At 46.3% G+C, this 13,604-nt stretch overlaps 1 protein-coding gene across 4 annotated transcripts in view; it reads left to right on the forward strand.

Annotated features, from left to right (window-relative positions):
• The window catches only part of STK16 (serine/threonine kinase 16), a 166,411-nt gene that overhangs the window by 28,518 nt on the left and 124,289 nt on the right, over nt 1-13,604 (forward strand). For all 4 annotated transcript variants that reach the window (XR_013608549.1, XR_013608550.1, XM_078679159.1 and 1 more), the window contains exon 3: nt 13,354-13,463. Coding sequence is in view for 2 of the 4 variants with exons in the window: in XM_078679159.1 (XP_078535285.1) it covers nt 13,378-13,463 (86 nt within the window). In the remaining 2 variants the exon portion in view is untranslated. The remainder of the gene's footprint in view (nt 1-13,353; nt 13,464-13,604) is intronic.

Here is a 13,604-nt window from a genome sequence, read left to right on the forward strand (position 1 = left end):
TGTGTGTGGCTCTGGGTGCTTGGGTGGGTGTGGCTCTGGGTGTGTGGGTGTGTGTGTGTGGCTCTGGGTGTGTGTGTGTGTGTGTGGCTCTGGGTGTGTGTGTGTGTGTGTGGCTCTGGGTGTGTGTGTGTGTGGCTGGCTCTGGGTGTGTGTGTGTGGTAGTAATTGCTGTCTGATGAGCACGTCCAGTAGGGTACAATAGGTCTTACATTTGCAAGAGATTAAGCTGTTGACAATGTAAATGACAATGCCATTTATTTATCTGTTTTCAAAACCAACACATAAAAAAATTGTCATTTGCAATGCCAATAGCTCTAACTTTTGCAAAGGCGAAACCGTTGCATTGTAAATGCTTGTTGGAATCTTGGCTTTCTTTACAATTTTGGGAATCTCACAGACCAGTGCAAAGGTGTTGTGAACAAGAGAATATCCCCTACTATACAAGATCTAATTCTAATCAATACCGTTAAGCAACTCTTGTAGACACTCATTCACTCACTATTCTCAACACACTGAAATCGTATATATGCAAAAATAGTCCAAAGTTTATTATGTTGATTCCCAAATGTATATACAAAAAATACTTAAAACCAGTTAAAAAGGATAAATGCTATACCATCAATGCACATATTCTTATCTTTTCACTTTCTTTTACATTACAATGCTGGTTCAATATAACCTGAGAAACAATAAAACAGGTATTTTTCGTTATAATAAGATCTTTGGTTTTCACAAAGTGCAGGTAAGCATGAAGAGAAGAACACAGTTGCATCCAGTAATTACAGATACGGTCAGAAATTACATAATGATGTGTGCAATAAAAAGTTGCCGACAGGGCGTTTCGGTGGACGAAAATCGATATGCCACCTCCTTCAGGACTCTTAATTATTGACAACAATCACCTATAAAAAATGTACATAGAACATAATTACATATCACGTATGTCTCAATGACATATTTACATATACAGAGTTCAGTCAACTACGTCACCACTCACACAGCTGTACTCTCCCATTCTGTCCATACCGCTATGTTATGCTGATAAGGAATTATCATTAGATTTCATCATGATTCTATTTTAATTAAACAATGTAATTAAAAAACTATTTAAAAAAAAAACTTTAAAAAAAACACTTGTTTTCAAAGGGGCCTAACTTCAAAAATTCCAGTTCTTTATATAAACGGGGGTGGATTACCGTTTAGTATGATTGTTCAGGTTCAGCATTTAAAACATTTCATGCTCCTTAATAGTTGTTCAATCTATAAAGGAAAACCACATCTTAGTGATCTATATTTTACATATACTGTAAACTTCCATAATTTCTTACAAGTTTGGGTTTTATATTACCTTCTAGATGGTCTTTATTATATGATACACAGGTGTATATATAAGAGAAAACAAATCCCTCTGAAATCAGCAGGGCCTGTAAAATTTAAAATATTACAATTCAGAAATAGGGCCTCTCCTTACTCCTCTTTTTTACTCTGTGTGGTGCTCACCTCAAGTTAAAAATTCCTTTCCCACTTATTTCATTGTGGTATGCACGTTAATATCAAATCACTAAGGGCGCCTTTACGTTGCAAAAAAACGCCAATTTTCTCACTTTTCTTGGTCAATTTGCACCCTTCTGTTATCTAGGGAGAAAAACCAGAGTTCATATGTGATTTCAAATTTCAGAGGGGCTACACATGTGTACCAGAATTACAATTCATACTGTTTAGAGTGTACATTTGTAACTTATTAATGGTAAAACGAGGCATAGTTACCAATTAGTCCTACCTTTACCACACTGGCACCCATCTCTGGTGAACCGATCAGAACCAATAATTCGTCCCACTCAACTTGTTTTTATACTCCACATACTGATTTTTATTGTTATTTTCACCTATTGTGGAACAAAAGCGGTCACAAGGGTTAATTTTCTTAAAATATTTTAACGAGGGGCAATATCTTAATTTGTCTCTATTTTAATGCACCTAAGGGCATGTTGCCTGCGAGTTTACTTAATTGTGTATAAAAAAAATCAGATCGCATTTCGTTGTTAAGTTTTCCTGTCTTTGCTCAATTAATGCTAACTTGATCTCCCAAGGAGCGCACAAAATATCTTGTAATCCATACAAAAATTGCGATATGTAGTAACGATGAATATAAGTCAAATTGAGATTGGCATTCACGTCCCAATACTTTCTTGCCCTGATTCACATCAGAAGCGGACGCTCCCTCACGCTGCTCCCAGCCCCACTGAAGCCTCCATCTGGTATCGTACCGCTGTTTCACTCGCTATTGCCAAGTAAATTGCAATTGTAGCGCTAGACTGACATAGAGCGCGATTTTGAATTTTTACTCGCTCAGTGTGGTTAGATCGTCTGTATCCCCACGCTGCTCCGGTGTTTATCTTGCAGCCATTTCTGTTGTTGTTGTCGTGCCCCCCTGGCCGGATATCCTCCACGCACCGCCTCCCAGCTGCTCCTCCCTCCCACAAGCATTGTAAGCGCCGCTCTCCCCTCTGCAAGCTGTGACCGCCCTGATTCACATCAGAAGCGGACGCTCCCTCACGCTGCTCCCAGCTTCACTGAAGCCTCCATCTGGTATCGTAGCGCTGTTTCACTCGCTATTGCCAAGTAAATTGCAATTGTAGCGCTAGACTGACATAGAGCGCGATTTTGAATTTTTACTCGCTCAGTGTGGTTAGATCGTCTGTATCCCCACGCTGCTCCGGTGTTTATCTTGCAGCCATTTCTGTTGTTGTTGTCGTGCCCCCCTGGCCGGATATCCTCCACGCACCCGCCTCCCAGCTGCTCCTCCCTCGCCCCTCCCCTTCCACTATCCACATATGACAGATACTCTTGCGCGCAGCGATCGCGCCCCAGTCGCGCCGAAGGTGCGCCAAATGTAAGCCCGTCTACGCCCGTCCGCGCCTGGACCGCGCCCAGCGCCAGACCCCCTGGCCCCCGCAGTACCCGGACCACTACACTCACATACGATACCGCGACTCTCCTCGCCCTCAACCCCGGGCGCACTCCACAATGCTGCGAAGCCACCCCAGGACGTACCCACGGCCCATTCGCCTGTCACACCTGCAAGTTCTCCTGCTCCGAGACCCTCACCAAATTCACTTCCTCCAAACATAGCTCCGACGCTAACCAACTGAAATGCATCCTGCTGAACACCCGCTCAGTCCACAGACACGCAACTGAACTCTGGGACCTACTCGACACTACGTCACCGGACGTCGCCTTCCTCACAGAAACTTGGATGCACATGTCATCAGCACCCGACATCGCTATAGCCATACCGGACGCTTACAAGATCATCCGAAAAGACCGCACCAACCAAACAGGAGGAGGCATCGTCATCATCCATAGGAACACCATCAAAATCACGACCAGCTTCGACGATAATCTTGCAACCGCCGAACATCTCCACTTCCAGATCCACACCGACCCTAGGACCACACATAGAGGCACCCTCATCTACAGGCCCCCAGGAACCCGCACTAAATTCAGCAATGACATCACTGACTTCATCACCCCACATGCCCTCGCCACCGAGAACTACATTCTATTAGGAGACCTCAACTTCCACCTTGAAAACAAACACGACAGCAACACCAACTCCCTTCTGGACTCTCGGACTCAAACAACTTGTTGACACCCCCACCCATGTAGCAGGACACACGCTCGACCCTATCTTTACCTCCAGCAAGCACATTTCCTTCGACCGCACCACAGCTCTCCATTGGACGGACCACAGTTGTGTTCACTTCAGCTACAAAACCACCATGACCCACAACCGCCCTCAACCCATTCCTCGGAGAAACTGGAACAAAATCACCTCCGACCAACTCCTCACATCACTCAACCAAAACACTCCCACCCTCTCTTTGGACCCAAACGAAGCGGCCACCAAATTCAAGCAATGGATCACCCACAGCGCCGACGAATTAGCACCCCTGAAAAAGCACCAGATCAACTCAAGCAGCAAAAAGGCTCCCTGGTTCAATGAGAACCTTAAAAAATCCAAGAAGCTATGCTGCACCCTAGAGAAAACATGGAGAAAAAACCCAACCAACGACAACATGGCAACCCTCAAGGCAGCCACCCGCAAACCCCACCAACTGATCCAATCCACCAAGAAATCAGCATTCAAGGATCGTCTCTACAACAACGCCCACAATAGCAAGGAACTTTTCAACATCGTCAAAGAATTCACCAACCCCGCCGCAGCATCCAACGACATCACTCCCTCCCAAGACCTCTGCGATGCGTTATCCTCCTTCTTCTACAACAAAATTGCCGACATTCACAACAGCTTCGACAACACTCCTTGCGAACAACCCTCCCCACCCCCCTCAGACCCTACACCGTCGACTAACAACATCAGCGACTGGAAAACAATCACCACCGAAGACACCATCCGCCTAATGAACTCCATCCACTCTGGCTCGCCAACAGACCCTTGCCCCCACTACATCTTCAACAAAGCTGACTCCATCATCGCACCCCATCTCCGCGATGTCATCAACTGCTCGTTCAACTCAGCCACCTTCCCAGAAAACTGGAAACACGCCGAACTCAGCGCCCTCTTGAAGAAACCCACAGCAGACCCCTCTGAACTTAAAAACTACCGACCCATATCCCTCCTCCCCTTCCCCGCCAAAGTCATTGAGAAAGCCGTCAACAGCCAGCTCGCCGCCTTCCTTGAATCCAACAACTCCCTCGATCCCTCTCAATCCGGATTTCGAGCCAAACACAGCACCGAGACCGCCCTCATCGCAGCAACAGACGACATCCGAACACTACTGGATAACGGAGAAACAGCGGCCCTCATTCTACTCGACCTCTCCGCCGCTTTCGACACAGTCTGCCACAGCACCCTTATACAACGCCTCAGCAACATCGGCATACAAGGAAAAGCCTTGAACTGGATCATCTCATTCCTCGCCGGGAGAACTCAAAAAGTCAGATTTCCCCCATTTAACTCAGAGGCCACTGAAGTCATCTGTGGAGTACCACAAGGATCATCACTCAGTCCCACCCTCTTCAACGTTTATATGAGTCCACTCGCCTCCATCGCGCGCCAACACAACCTTAACATCATCTCGTACGCCGCCGACACCCAGTTAATCCTTTCCCTCACCAAAGACCCTAACACCGCCAAAACCAATCTTCACGAAGGCATGAAAGAAGTAGCCGAATGGATGAAACATAGCCGCCTAAAACTCAACTCAGACAAAACGGAGGTGCTCATCCTAGGTTCATCCCCCTCTGCCTGGGACGACTCTTGGTGGCCTTCCGCTCTGGGCACAGCACCCACACCCACAGACCACGCACGCAACCTGGGATTCGTCCTAGACTCCTCCCTCTCGATGTCCAGACAAGTCAACGCAGTCTCATCCTCCTGCTTCAACGTACTTCGTATTCTCAAAAAGATCTTCCACTGGATCCCCCTCGAAACAAGAAAGACTGTCACCCACGCACTGGTCACGAGCCGACTGGATTATGGTAACACACTATACGCTGGAATCACAGCAAAATTACAGAAAAAACTCCAACGCATCCAAAACGCATCAGCGAGACTCATATTGGACATCCCTCGCCAAGATCACATCACCGGACACCTAAAAGAACTCCACTGGCTTCCCGTCAACAAGAGAATTACATTCCGTCTTCTCACCCACGCACACAAGGCCCTCTACAAACTAGGACCCGAATGCCTCAACACACGACTGTCCTTCTACACACCCACCCGTCAACTAAGATCGTCCAATCTAGCCCTCGCCGCAGTCCCGCGCATCCGAAAATCCACCATGGGTGGCAGATCCTTCTCCTTCCTGGCGGCCAAGACCTGGAACTCACTTCCCACTCACCTCCGCCTCTCTCACAACCATGATTCAGAAAAGGGGTTGGTGATGAACAGAGTGCCTGAATTAAGCAGACCACTCTTACCCAGTCCAAAGATCAGGGCTTGATCCATCACCGTTTTTTAGCTCACTGCACCATCCCAGCTCAGAACTTGGCTATATACAAATTAGTCTGTTCCTGTCCCAGTGCATGATGGGAACAGGGCAAACCAAACTACCAAGCCAATTCTTATACTGGGAAGGAAACAAGCTTCCGGGGACCGGTTTCTGCCATTTCAGGCGTCGTCGGCCCGGCTTGCTTGAATCCTGATGGTGCAATGAGCAAGGGACTCACATCTGAGTATACCCTTCCACGCTTATGGTGGACAAAATGATTCAGAAAAGGGGGTGGTGATGAACAGAGTGCCTGAATTAAGCAGACCACTCTTACCCAGTCCAAAGATCAGGGCTTGATCCATCACAGTTTTTTAGCTCACTGCACCATCCCAGCTCAGAACTTGGCTATATGCAAATTAGTCTGTTCCTGTCCCAGTGCATGATGGGAACAGGGCAAACCAAACTACCAAGCCAATTCTTATACTGGGAAGGAAACAAGCTTCCGGGGACCGGTTTCTGCCATTTCAGGCGTCGTCGGCCCGGCTTGCTTGAATCCTGATGGTGCAATGAGCAAGGGACTCACATCTGAGTATACCCTTCCACGCTTATGGTGGACAAAATGATTCAGAAAAGGGGGTGGTGATGAACAGAGTGCACATCTCCTTCAGAAAAGAACTTAAAACCTGGCTATTCGACAAAAATTGAACCCCCCTTCCCCAAGCGCCTTGAGACCCTTTGGGTGAGTAGCGCGCTATATAAATCCATGAACTTGAACTTGAACTTCTTGCGAGTCTTAACACGTTCTCCACAGGTATTTCTCTTAAATACAAATTAGCCGGTCTTTATTTATTACATACAAATTAGGCTTCCCTAGGAACTCACTAGATGTAATGTTCTCCCTAAACTTATTGTTACATTATAACGAGAAGTCAAGTTTAAAATAACGTTCCGTCCCCTGATGGTTTATTTCTAGAACCTGACAGCTCACCGCACTTGTTTCGCTCGAAGCAGACACCCGTTCTTGCTTCTGTCTACGCAAGGAATGAAACCAAGTCACACACCTCGTCCTTCTTTTATGCCCACAGAAGTTTGAGTCACATGTTTTCGAAATCAATAAAACGTTATTTACAAACGACTGATACAACTCCCTGTCCAATACATTCCTACATTTGGTACTTTCTTTTTTCGATAACTTTGATATCCTCTACCCTTGTCAGATGTAACAACACATCTGGGGATATTATATTATCTACCTATAGTATTCTTATTTCCATCATGAAAATCTTCATTTACGCTCCAGATGCTGATATATACATCCCCACAAGGAAGCACGTGTGTACACTCTATTAAGTGAGCAATAAGATGGAATTAGGTATTACACTCAAGAATAATAATATGGTGGTGGTGAGCTTCTAAATATATAAAAAAATATTTCATTTGTACCCGATCCTAATTAATGTCAAGATTACAGATATTATTGCCCCAATTACTAAATAATTAGAGCAGACTTACATATGTAGTTCATACCATTATTTTACCTGCCCTTACTAATTACTCAGTTTATTACTAGTTATAATAAGACACTTTAGCTGTTGTTTCTACAGTATTAGTCTTTCCCAGTCTTCCCTATTATTTAGACCTGATCCGAGCGTGTCAAAATTACTGATATAGAATTGTTCTCGTCTTTTTCTTTTTGCATCTAATTCACCTCCTCTAGTAGGGCAAATGATCTTTTCTAAAATTACCCATTTGATCTCATCCATAGTATGCTTGGTCTGTTGCCATTGTTCTGTCAGGGGTGAATTCTTCCTGTTGGTCCTAATTGCTGATCTATGTTTGTTCAATCGTTCAATCGTGTTCAGTCGTGTTCTTATCTCTTTACTGGTCTCACCTACATACCCTTTGCCACACGGGCATACGATGAGATAGATGACATTCTTAATTCCACAATTCAGGAGAGATCTATATCTATGTTTCGTACCATTGTATTCTATGCAATCACCCTGTTTCATAGAGCCACAATTAACACAATTTTCACACGGGAAATTCCCTTCTATTTTTTTTCCATTAAGCACACTAATTTGTTGAGGCACCTTCAATTCTTTATATGTCTGTGCCAATTCATTACGAATTGTTCTAATATTAAAATATTTTTTATATTTTTATATATTTAGAAGCTCACAACCACCATATTAATATTCTTGAGTGTATACTTAATTCCATCTTATTGATCACCTAATAGGGTGAACACACTCGCTTGCTTGTGGGGATGTATTTATCAACATCAATCAATCAATCATATCATTTGTAAAGCGCACTACTCACCCGTGAGGGTCTCAAGGCGCTGGGGTGGGGGATGCTGCTACTGCTCAAAAAGCCAGGTCTTGAGGAGTTTTCTGAAGGTCAGCAGGTCTTGGGTCTGCCGTAGGTGGATGGGGAGGGTGTTCCAGGTCTTGGCAGCGAGGTGGGAGAACGATCTGCCACCTGAGGTCGCTCTTCGGAAGCGTGGGACTGTAGCGAAGGCGAGGTCGGCGGAGCGGAGCTGGCGAGTGGGGGTGTAGAAGCTGAGTCGTCTGTTGAGGTATGTTGGTCCGTTGTTGTGGAGTTCCTTGTGTGCGTGGGTGAGGAGCTTGAAGGTTATTCTCTTGTTGACCGGGAGCCAGTGCAGGTCTCTCAGGTGGGGTGTGATGTGGCTGCAGCAAGGGATGTCGAGGATCAGGCGTGCAGAGGCGTTCTGGATGCGTTGGAGCCGTCTCAGGAGTTTGGCCGAGGCTCCTGCGCAGAGGGCGTTTCCATAGTCTAACCAGGCTGCTGACAAGGGCCTGGGTGACTGTTCTTCTCGTTTCAGTGGGGATCCACTTGTAGATCCCACGGAGCATGCGGAGGTTGTTGAAGCAGGAGGAGGAGACGGCGTTGACCTGCTTAGTCATGGAAAGGGTCGAGTCGAGGATGACCCCTAGGTTGCGTGCGTGGTCGGTGGGGGTTGGAGCCGTTCCCAGTGCAGTCGGCCACCAGGAGTCGTCCCAGGCCGAAGAGTTGGATCCGAGGATGAGGACCTCCGTCTTGTCCGAGTTCAGCTTCAGTCGGCTGTTCCTAATCTATTCAGCAACGGCCTTCATTCCTTCGTGAAGGTTGGTTTTGGCGGTGTGGGGGTCCTTGGTGAGGGAGAGTATCAGCTGGGTGTCATCGGCATAGGAGAGGATGTTGAGGTTGTGCCGACGGGCGACGTGGGCGAGTGGTGCCATGTAGATGTTAAACAGGGTTGGGCTGAGGGATGAGCCCTAGGCTGAGCCGCAGATGATCTCGGTTGCTTCGGAGCGGAAGGGGAGGAAGGCGGACGCTCTGTGTTCTGCCGGAGAGGAAGGAGGTGGTCCAGTCCAGGGCCTTCTCCAGGATCCCTGCGTTGTGGAGCGTGTTCATAGTGTATGATGACAGACCGTGTCGAAGGCGGCTGACAGGTCCAGTAGGATGAGGGCCGCCGTTCCTCCGTTGTCCAGCAGGGACTTGATGTCATCGGTTGCGGCGATGAGGGCAGTCTCGGTGCTGTGGTCGCTGCGGAACCTGGACTGGTAAGGGTCCAGGATGTTCTCCTTGAGGTAGCGGGTCAGTTGTTCGTTGACGGTCTTCTCGATGACCTTTGCCGGGAACAGGAGCAGGAAGATGGGCCGGAAGTTCTTGAGGTCCTTGGGGTTCGCCTTGGGTTTCTTGAGTAAGGCGTTGATCTCGGCGCGCTTCGAGCTCTCCGGGAAGGTTGCTGTCTCGAAGGAGATGTTGATGACTTTCCGGAGATGGGGTGCGATGGATGTGCTGGCTTTGTTGAAGATGTGGTGTGGGCATGGATCTGACGGAGATCCGGAGTGGATGGTGTTCATGATCTTGATGGTGTCATCGTCGTTGATGTTGGTCCAGTAGAGCAGGCGGTTGGTGGGGATGGTGGTCATGGGGGCGGAGGTCTCAGTGGTTGTCGGGGTGGTCGTGGCGTTGAAACTGTCGTGGATGTCTGTGATCGTGCGGTGGAAGAAGGTGGCCAGCGAGTCGCACAGATCTTGCGAGGGTGGGACGTCGCTGGTGTTGGAGCTGGGGTTGGAGAGTTCCTTCACGATGTTGAAGAGCTCTTTGCTGTTGTGCGCATTGTTGTCTAGGCGGTCTGGTGTGTAAATGAAAAATCTCACGATGGAAATAAGAATACTATAGGTATATAATATAATATCCCCAGATGTGTTGTTTGTTACATATGACAAGGGTAGAGGATAGCAATAAAGTTATCGAAAAAATAAAGTGTCAAATGTAGGAATGTATTGGACAGGGACCCGTGTCAGGCGTTTGTAAATAAAGTTATATTGAATTCGAAAACATGTGACTCAAACTTCTGTGAGCATAAAAGAAGGACAAGGATTGTTTCATTCCTCGCGTAAACGGAAGCAAGAACGGGTGTCTGCTTCGAGCGAAACAATCGCAGTGAGCTGTCAGGTTCTAGAAATAAACCATCAGGGGACGGCACGTTATTTTAAACTTGACTTCTTTTTATAATGTAACAAGTTTTGGGAGAACATTACATCTAGCTGTCTGAGGGAATGTAATGGTAGAACCGAACTGAGTTGGAGATGCGTCCTACTTTTAAAAGACATACCTACCAGAGCCGTATTGATTATTTTTGATTCGATGTCCAATCCTGGGTTCATCTTATTGATGAACCCATATGAGAGTGACCACTTCCCTCTTTGCCTCTCCCTTTGTGGAGGTAATGAACGCGAGGTGGGACTCCTCAATTGCCTGGAAGTGCTCTCTCCGTCAGTCACAATCGGAGGAGATTTAAGTGGGAGAGCCTTAAGGACAATGAGTCCAAGTACACCTAACTCTATCATGACCGGGACCCTGTCCCGTCTTACATGGCTAATCCAGAGGAAGCTCCTGACCTTGTTATGGATGCTCATTCCAAATGGTTTGAGAAATGGAAAATGAGCTTCTTTATCAAACCTCCCCCACGCAAGAATCCCCCCCAGAAGGCAGATCCCACCTGGTACGACAGGACTTGCAGGTCAGCTAAGTGCAATCTCCTTACTGCCCTTAAAAGAGAGCTCTCGCAGGATATAAAGTCAGCTAGAGCAAACTACTAACTACCCCTAAAACATGCAATATCGACTTGGGCTACAGCAATTTGGAATTACATTTTGTCTACAACACGATCAGGGGACCAGGTAGTTTTCTGGCACATAATAGCACATGGCTCCAACACACATAGAATGAAGCGTTTTTAATGCCATTTTAGTAGGAGGCACGATTCCATCCTCATGGAAAGGGGCGATACTTATTTCTATACAACAGAAAGGCCCAAAGTCTGACCCAGCCAACCACCCCCAATTAGCCTGATTGATTCTTTCCCCAAAAACTTTTGTAATCTTTATTATACCAGCCCCTTATTTATTTTAACACTTTCATGTTGGATTTCATCCCAAAATTAGCACAGTCCGCCAGGTTTTCAGGTTTTAATTAATATGTGAAAAGAAGTAGAAATAAAAAGGGGCAGCCTATATATCGCTTTTGTTGATCTCCAGGTGGCATTTGACTTGGTCTCTTGGGATAAGTTATGGCATACACTAGGTGACCTAGGGCTAACCCGCCCCCTATTTGATTTATTTTCCAGCTTTCACCACAATAATTCTGCTCAAGTGAGATGGGGTACAAATGTAGAAAACACCGATCCATTTAAGGTTGCAAAAGGAGTCAGGCAAGGACCCCTCCTTGCCCCCACATTGCTCCTGCTGTCTATGCCGCATCGATTACTTCTTGGGTTGTGATAACGACTCTCCGGTTCTAGGGGGAACTGAAATACCCTCCCTATTATTCGCAGAGGGATACTTTATTAGTATCAGAAACCCCCAAAGGACTAGAGGCCCATTTGAGTAAGTTTAACACATTCCGCTTAGATCATGGACTGGCACTTAACGCGAGGAAGACAACAATTTACGTCCGTCCACCCTTTAGAGGCTAGAGGATCAATAATGTTGGAAGGGGAGGTGCTGAGGAAAGTGCTAGATTTTGATTATCTTGGCAATCACCTCTCTAGTGCAAATACCCGGGGTTACCAGGTTATCAACAGTACTCTTAGACTGAAGCAGAGGGCAGCAGCAATTTTACAATTCGCAAACAAGTCCTCATTCTATCCAATCCCCCCCCCCCCGTCTTGAGGCCTAGAGGGCCAAACTTCTAGTCGCCGCAACATATAGAGCCAGACTCTAGGGATACGTTAATTTAAAAGCCTTGGAGGTGGTTGAGAATAACATTTTAAGAGCAGCCCTTAAATGGAGGTGTTCCTTTACCCTGGTTGGACAATGTAAAGCAGTCCTATGCTCTGTGAATCTACATGAGTATTGGTTGTCCCCTGAAACTATCCCATCTTCCGCAAATACGAGAGCGAAGGCCATCTACTGGGAGCTTGAGAAGGGTAAATCCTCTCACAAGCAGGTTTGACTGATCGTTTCATAGGATTCACTCTTATTTTGAAAACGAAATGAATGTTATTGACCCTCCATTCACAAAAGCCCTTTATATAACGGTAAGTTCATTATCGCATGCTTCCTTTACCACTAAATAAAATAGTCAACAAGATGGAAACAAAATGTGTCCTGTCTGCAGGAGTGCCGAAGAAACTGATGATCACCTCCTCTTTTTCTGCCCAAGGTTATAAGCAGTGTAGGCGTTGGATTGCTCCTTTGTACAGTCTTTTAGGTGTCGTCCAGTACAGGGTAGCCATAAGGATATGCAGAGCAGACACGTCCCCGGTCATTGTTTTCAACATCGCTAAATTTTTGAAGAGCATATGGCCAATTCGCAAAAACCTCTCTCTTACTCTTTCTTTGACCTCTGCCTAATGCATACCCCCCTCCCTTTTGTGTTTCATGGTTTTACTGATTTTAGAAGTTGTTTTTTAATTATAATGTAAGCTAAAGCACCTTCACTGCTATCCTGAACCAGCAAACATGTTGTTTGATAAACATTAACACGAGGAGCATGCTGTCATATGAACATAGCACAAAGAAACATTAGTTCCTACTGAGTGCTTCCTCATGAATGTTCCATACCCTGGTAGTCCTTAGATTTCACTAACGAAAGGATTCAAGCAGATTTTTGGATTGTAATCTTCCCTAAGAGCAGAACCGTCTTCTCCTTGTGGTATTTGAAATCTCAGCTGGTGCGGCCTCTGTGCTATGAAGCACTTGTCCCAGTTTGAAGGCAGTGGGAGTAGCCACTGCCTCAGACCTGGCAAGCACTGGAAGGGGCTCTATACTCTCTGATGTGGAGGAAGTTGATGTTAACTATATCCCTGTAGTATCCTCGTGTATAGACTTCCCCAACGAGCTCCATTGTAATTCCTGTGTTCACTTCTTTCCAGAGACTGAAGAATGTTCCAGGGACCATGGGGCAATCACTGTGTATCTGCTCTCGAGCGACTGTGACCATTGAAAATAAGCGGTATCGCTTCATTGAGAAAATTGGTGAAGGGTGAGTACCTAGAGATATGGTAGCTAATGGGGCAGCGGCATATGCACAGGGCTGCAAGCATGAAAAGGGCACAGAGAATCATAGAAGGAAGGGGTATCCAAGATCCTGATAGTGAACTGCACTCGTAAGTCAATGCAAAAC

This window comes from Lissotriton helveticus, chromosome 3_1, assembly GCF_964261635.1.
Source record: "Lissotriton helveticus chromosome 3_1, aLisHel1.1, whole genome shotgun sequence".
Classification (NCBI taxonomy): domain Eukaryota; kingdom Metazoa; phylum Chordata; class Amphibia; order Caudata; family Salamandridae; genus Lissotriton; species Lissotriton helveticus.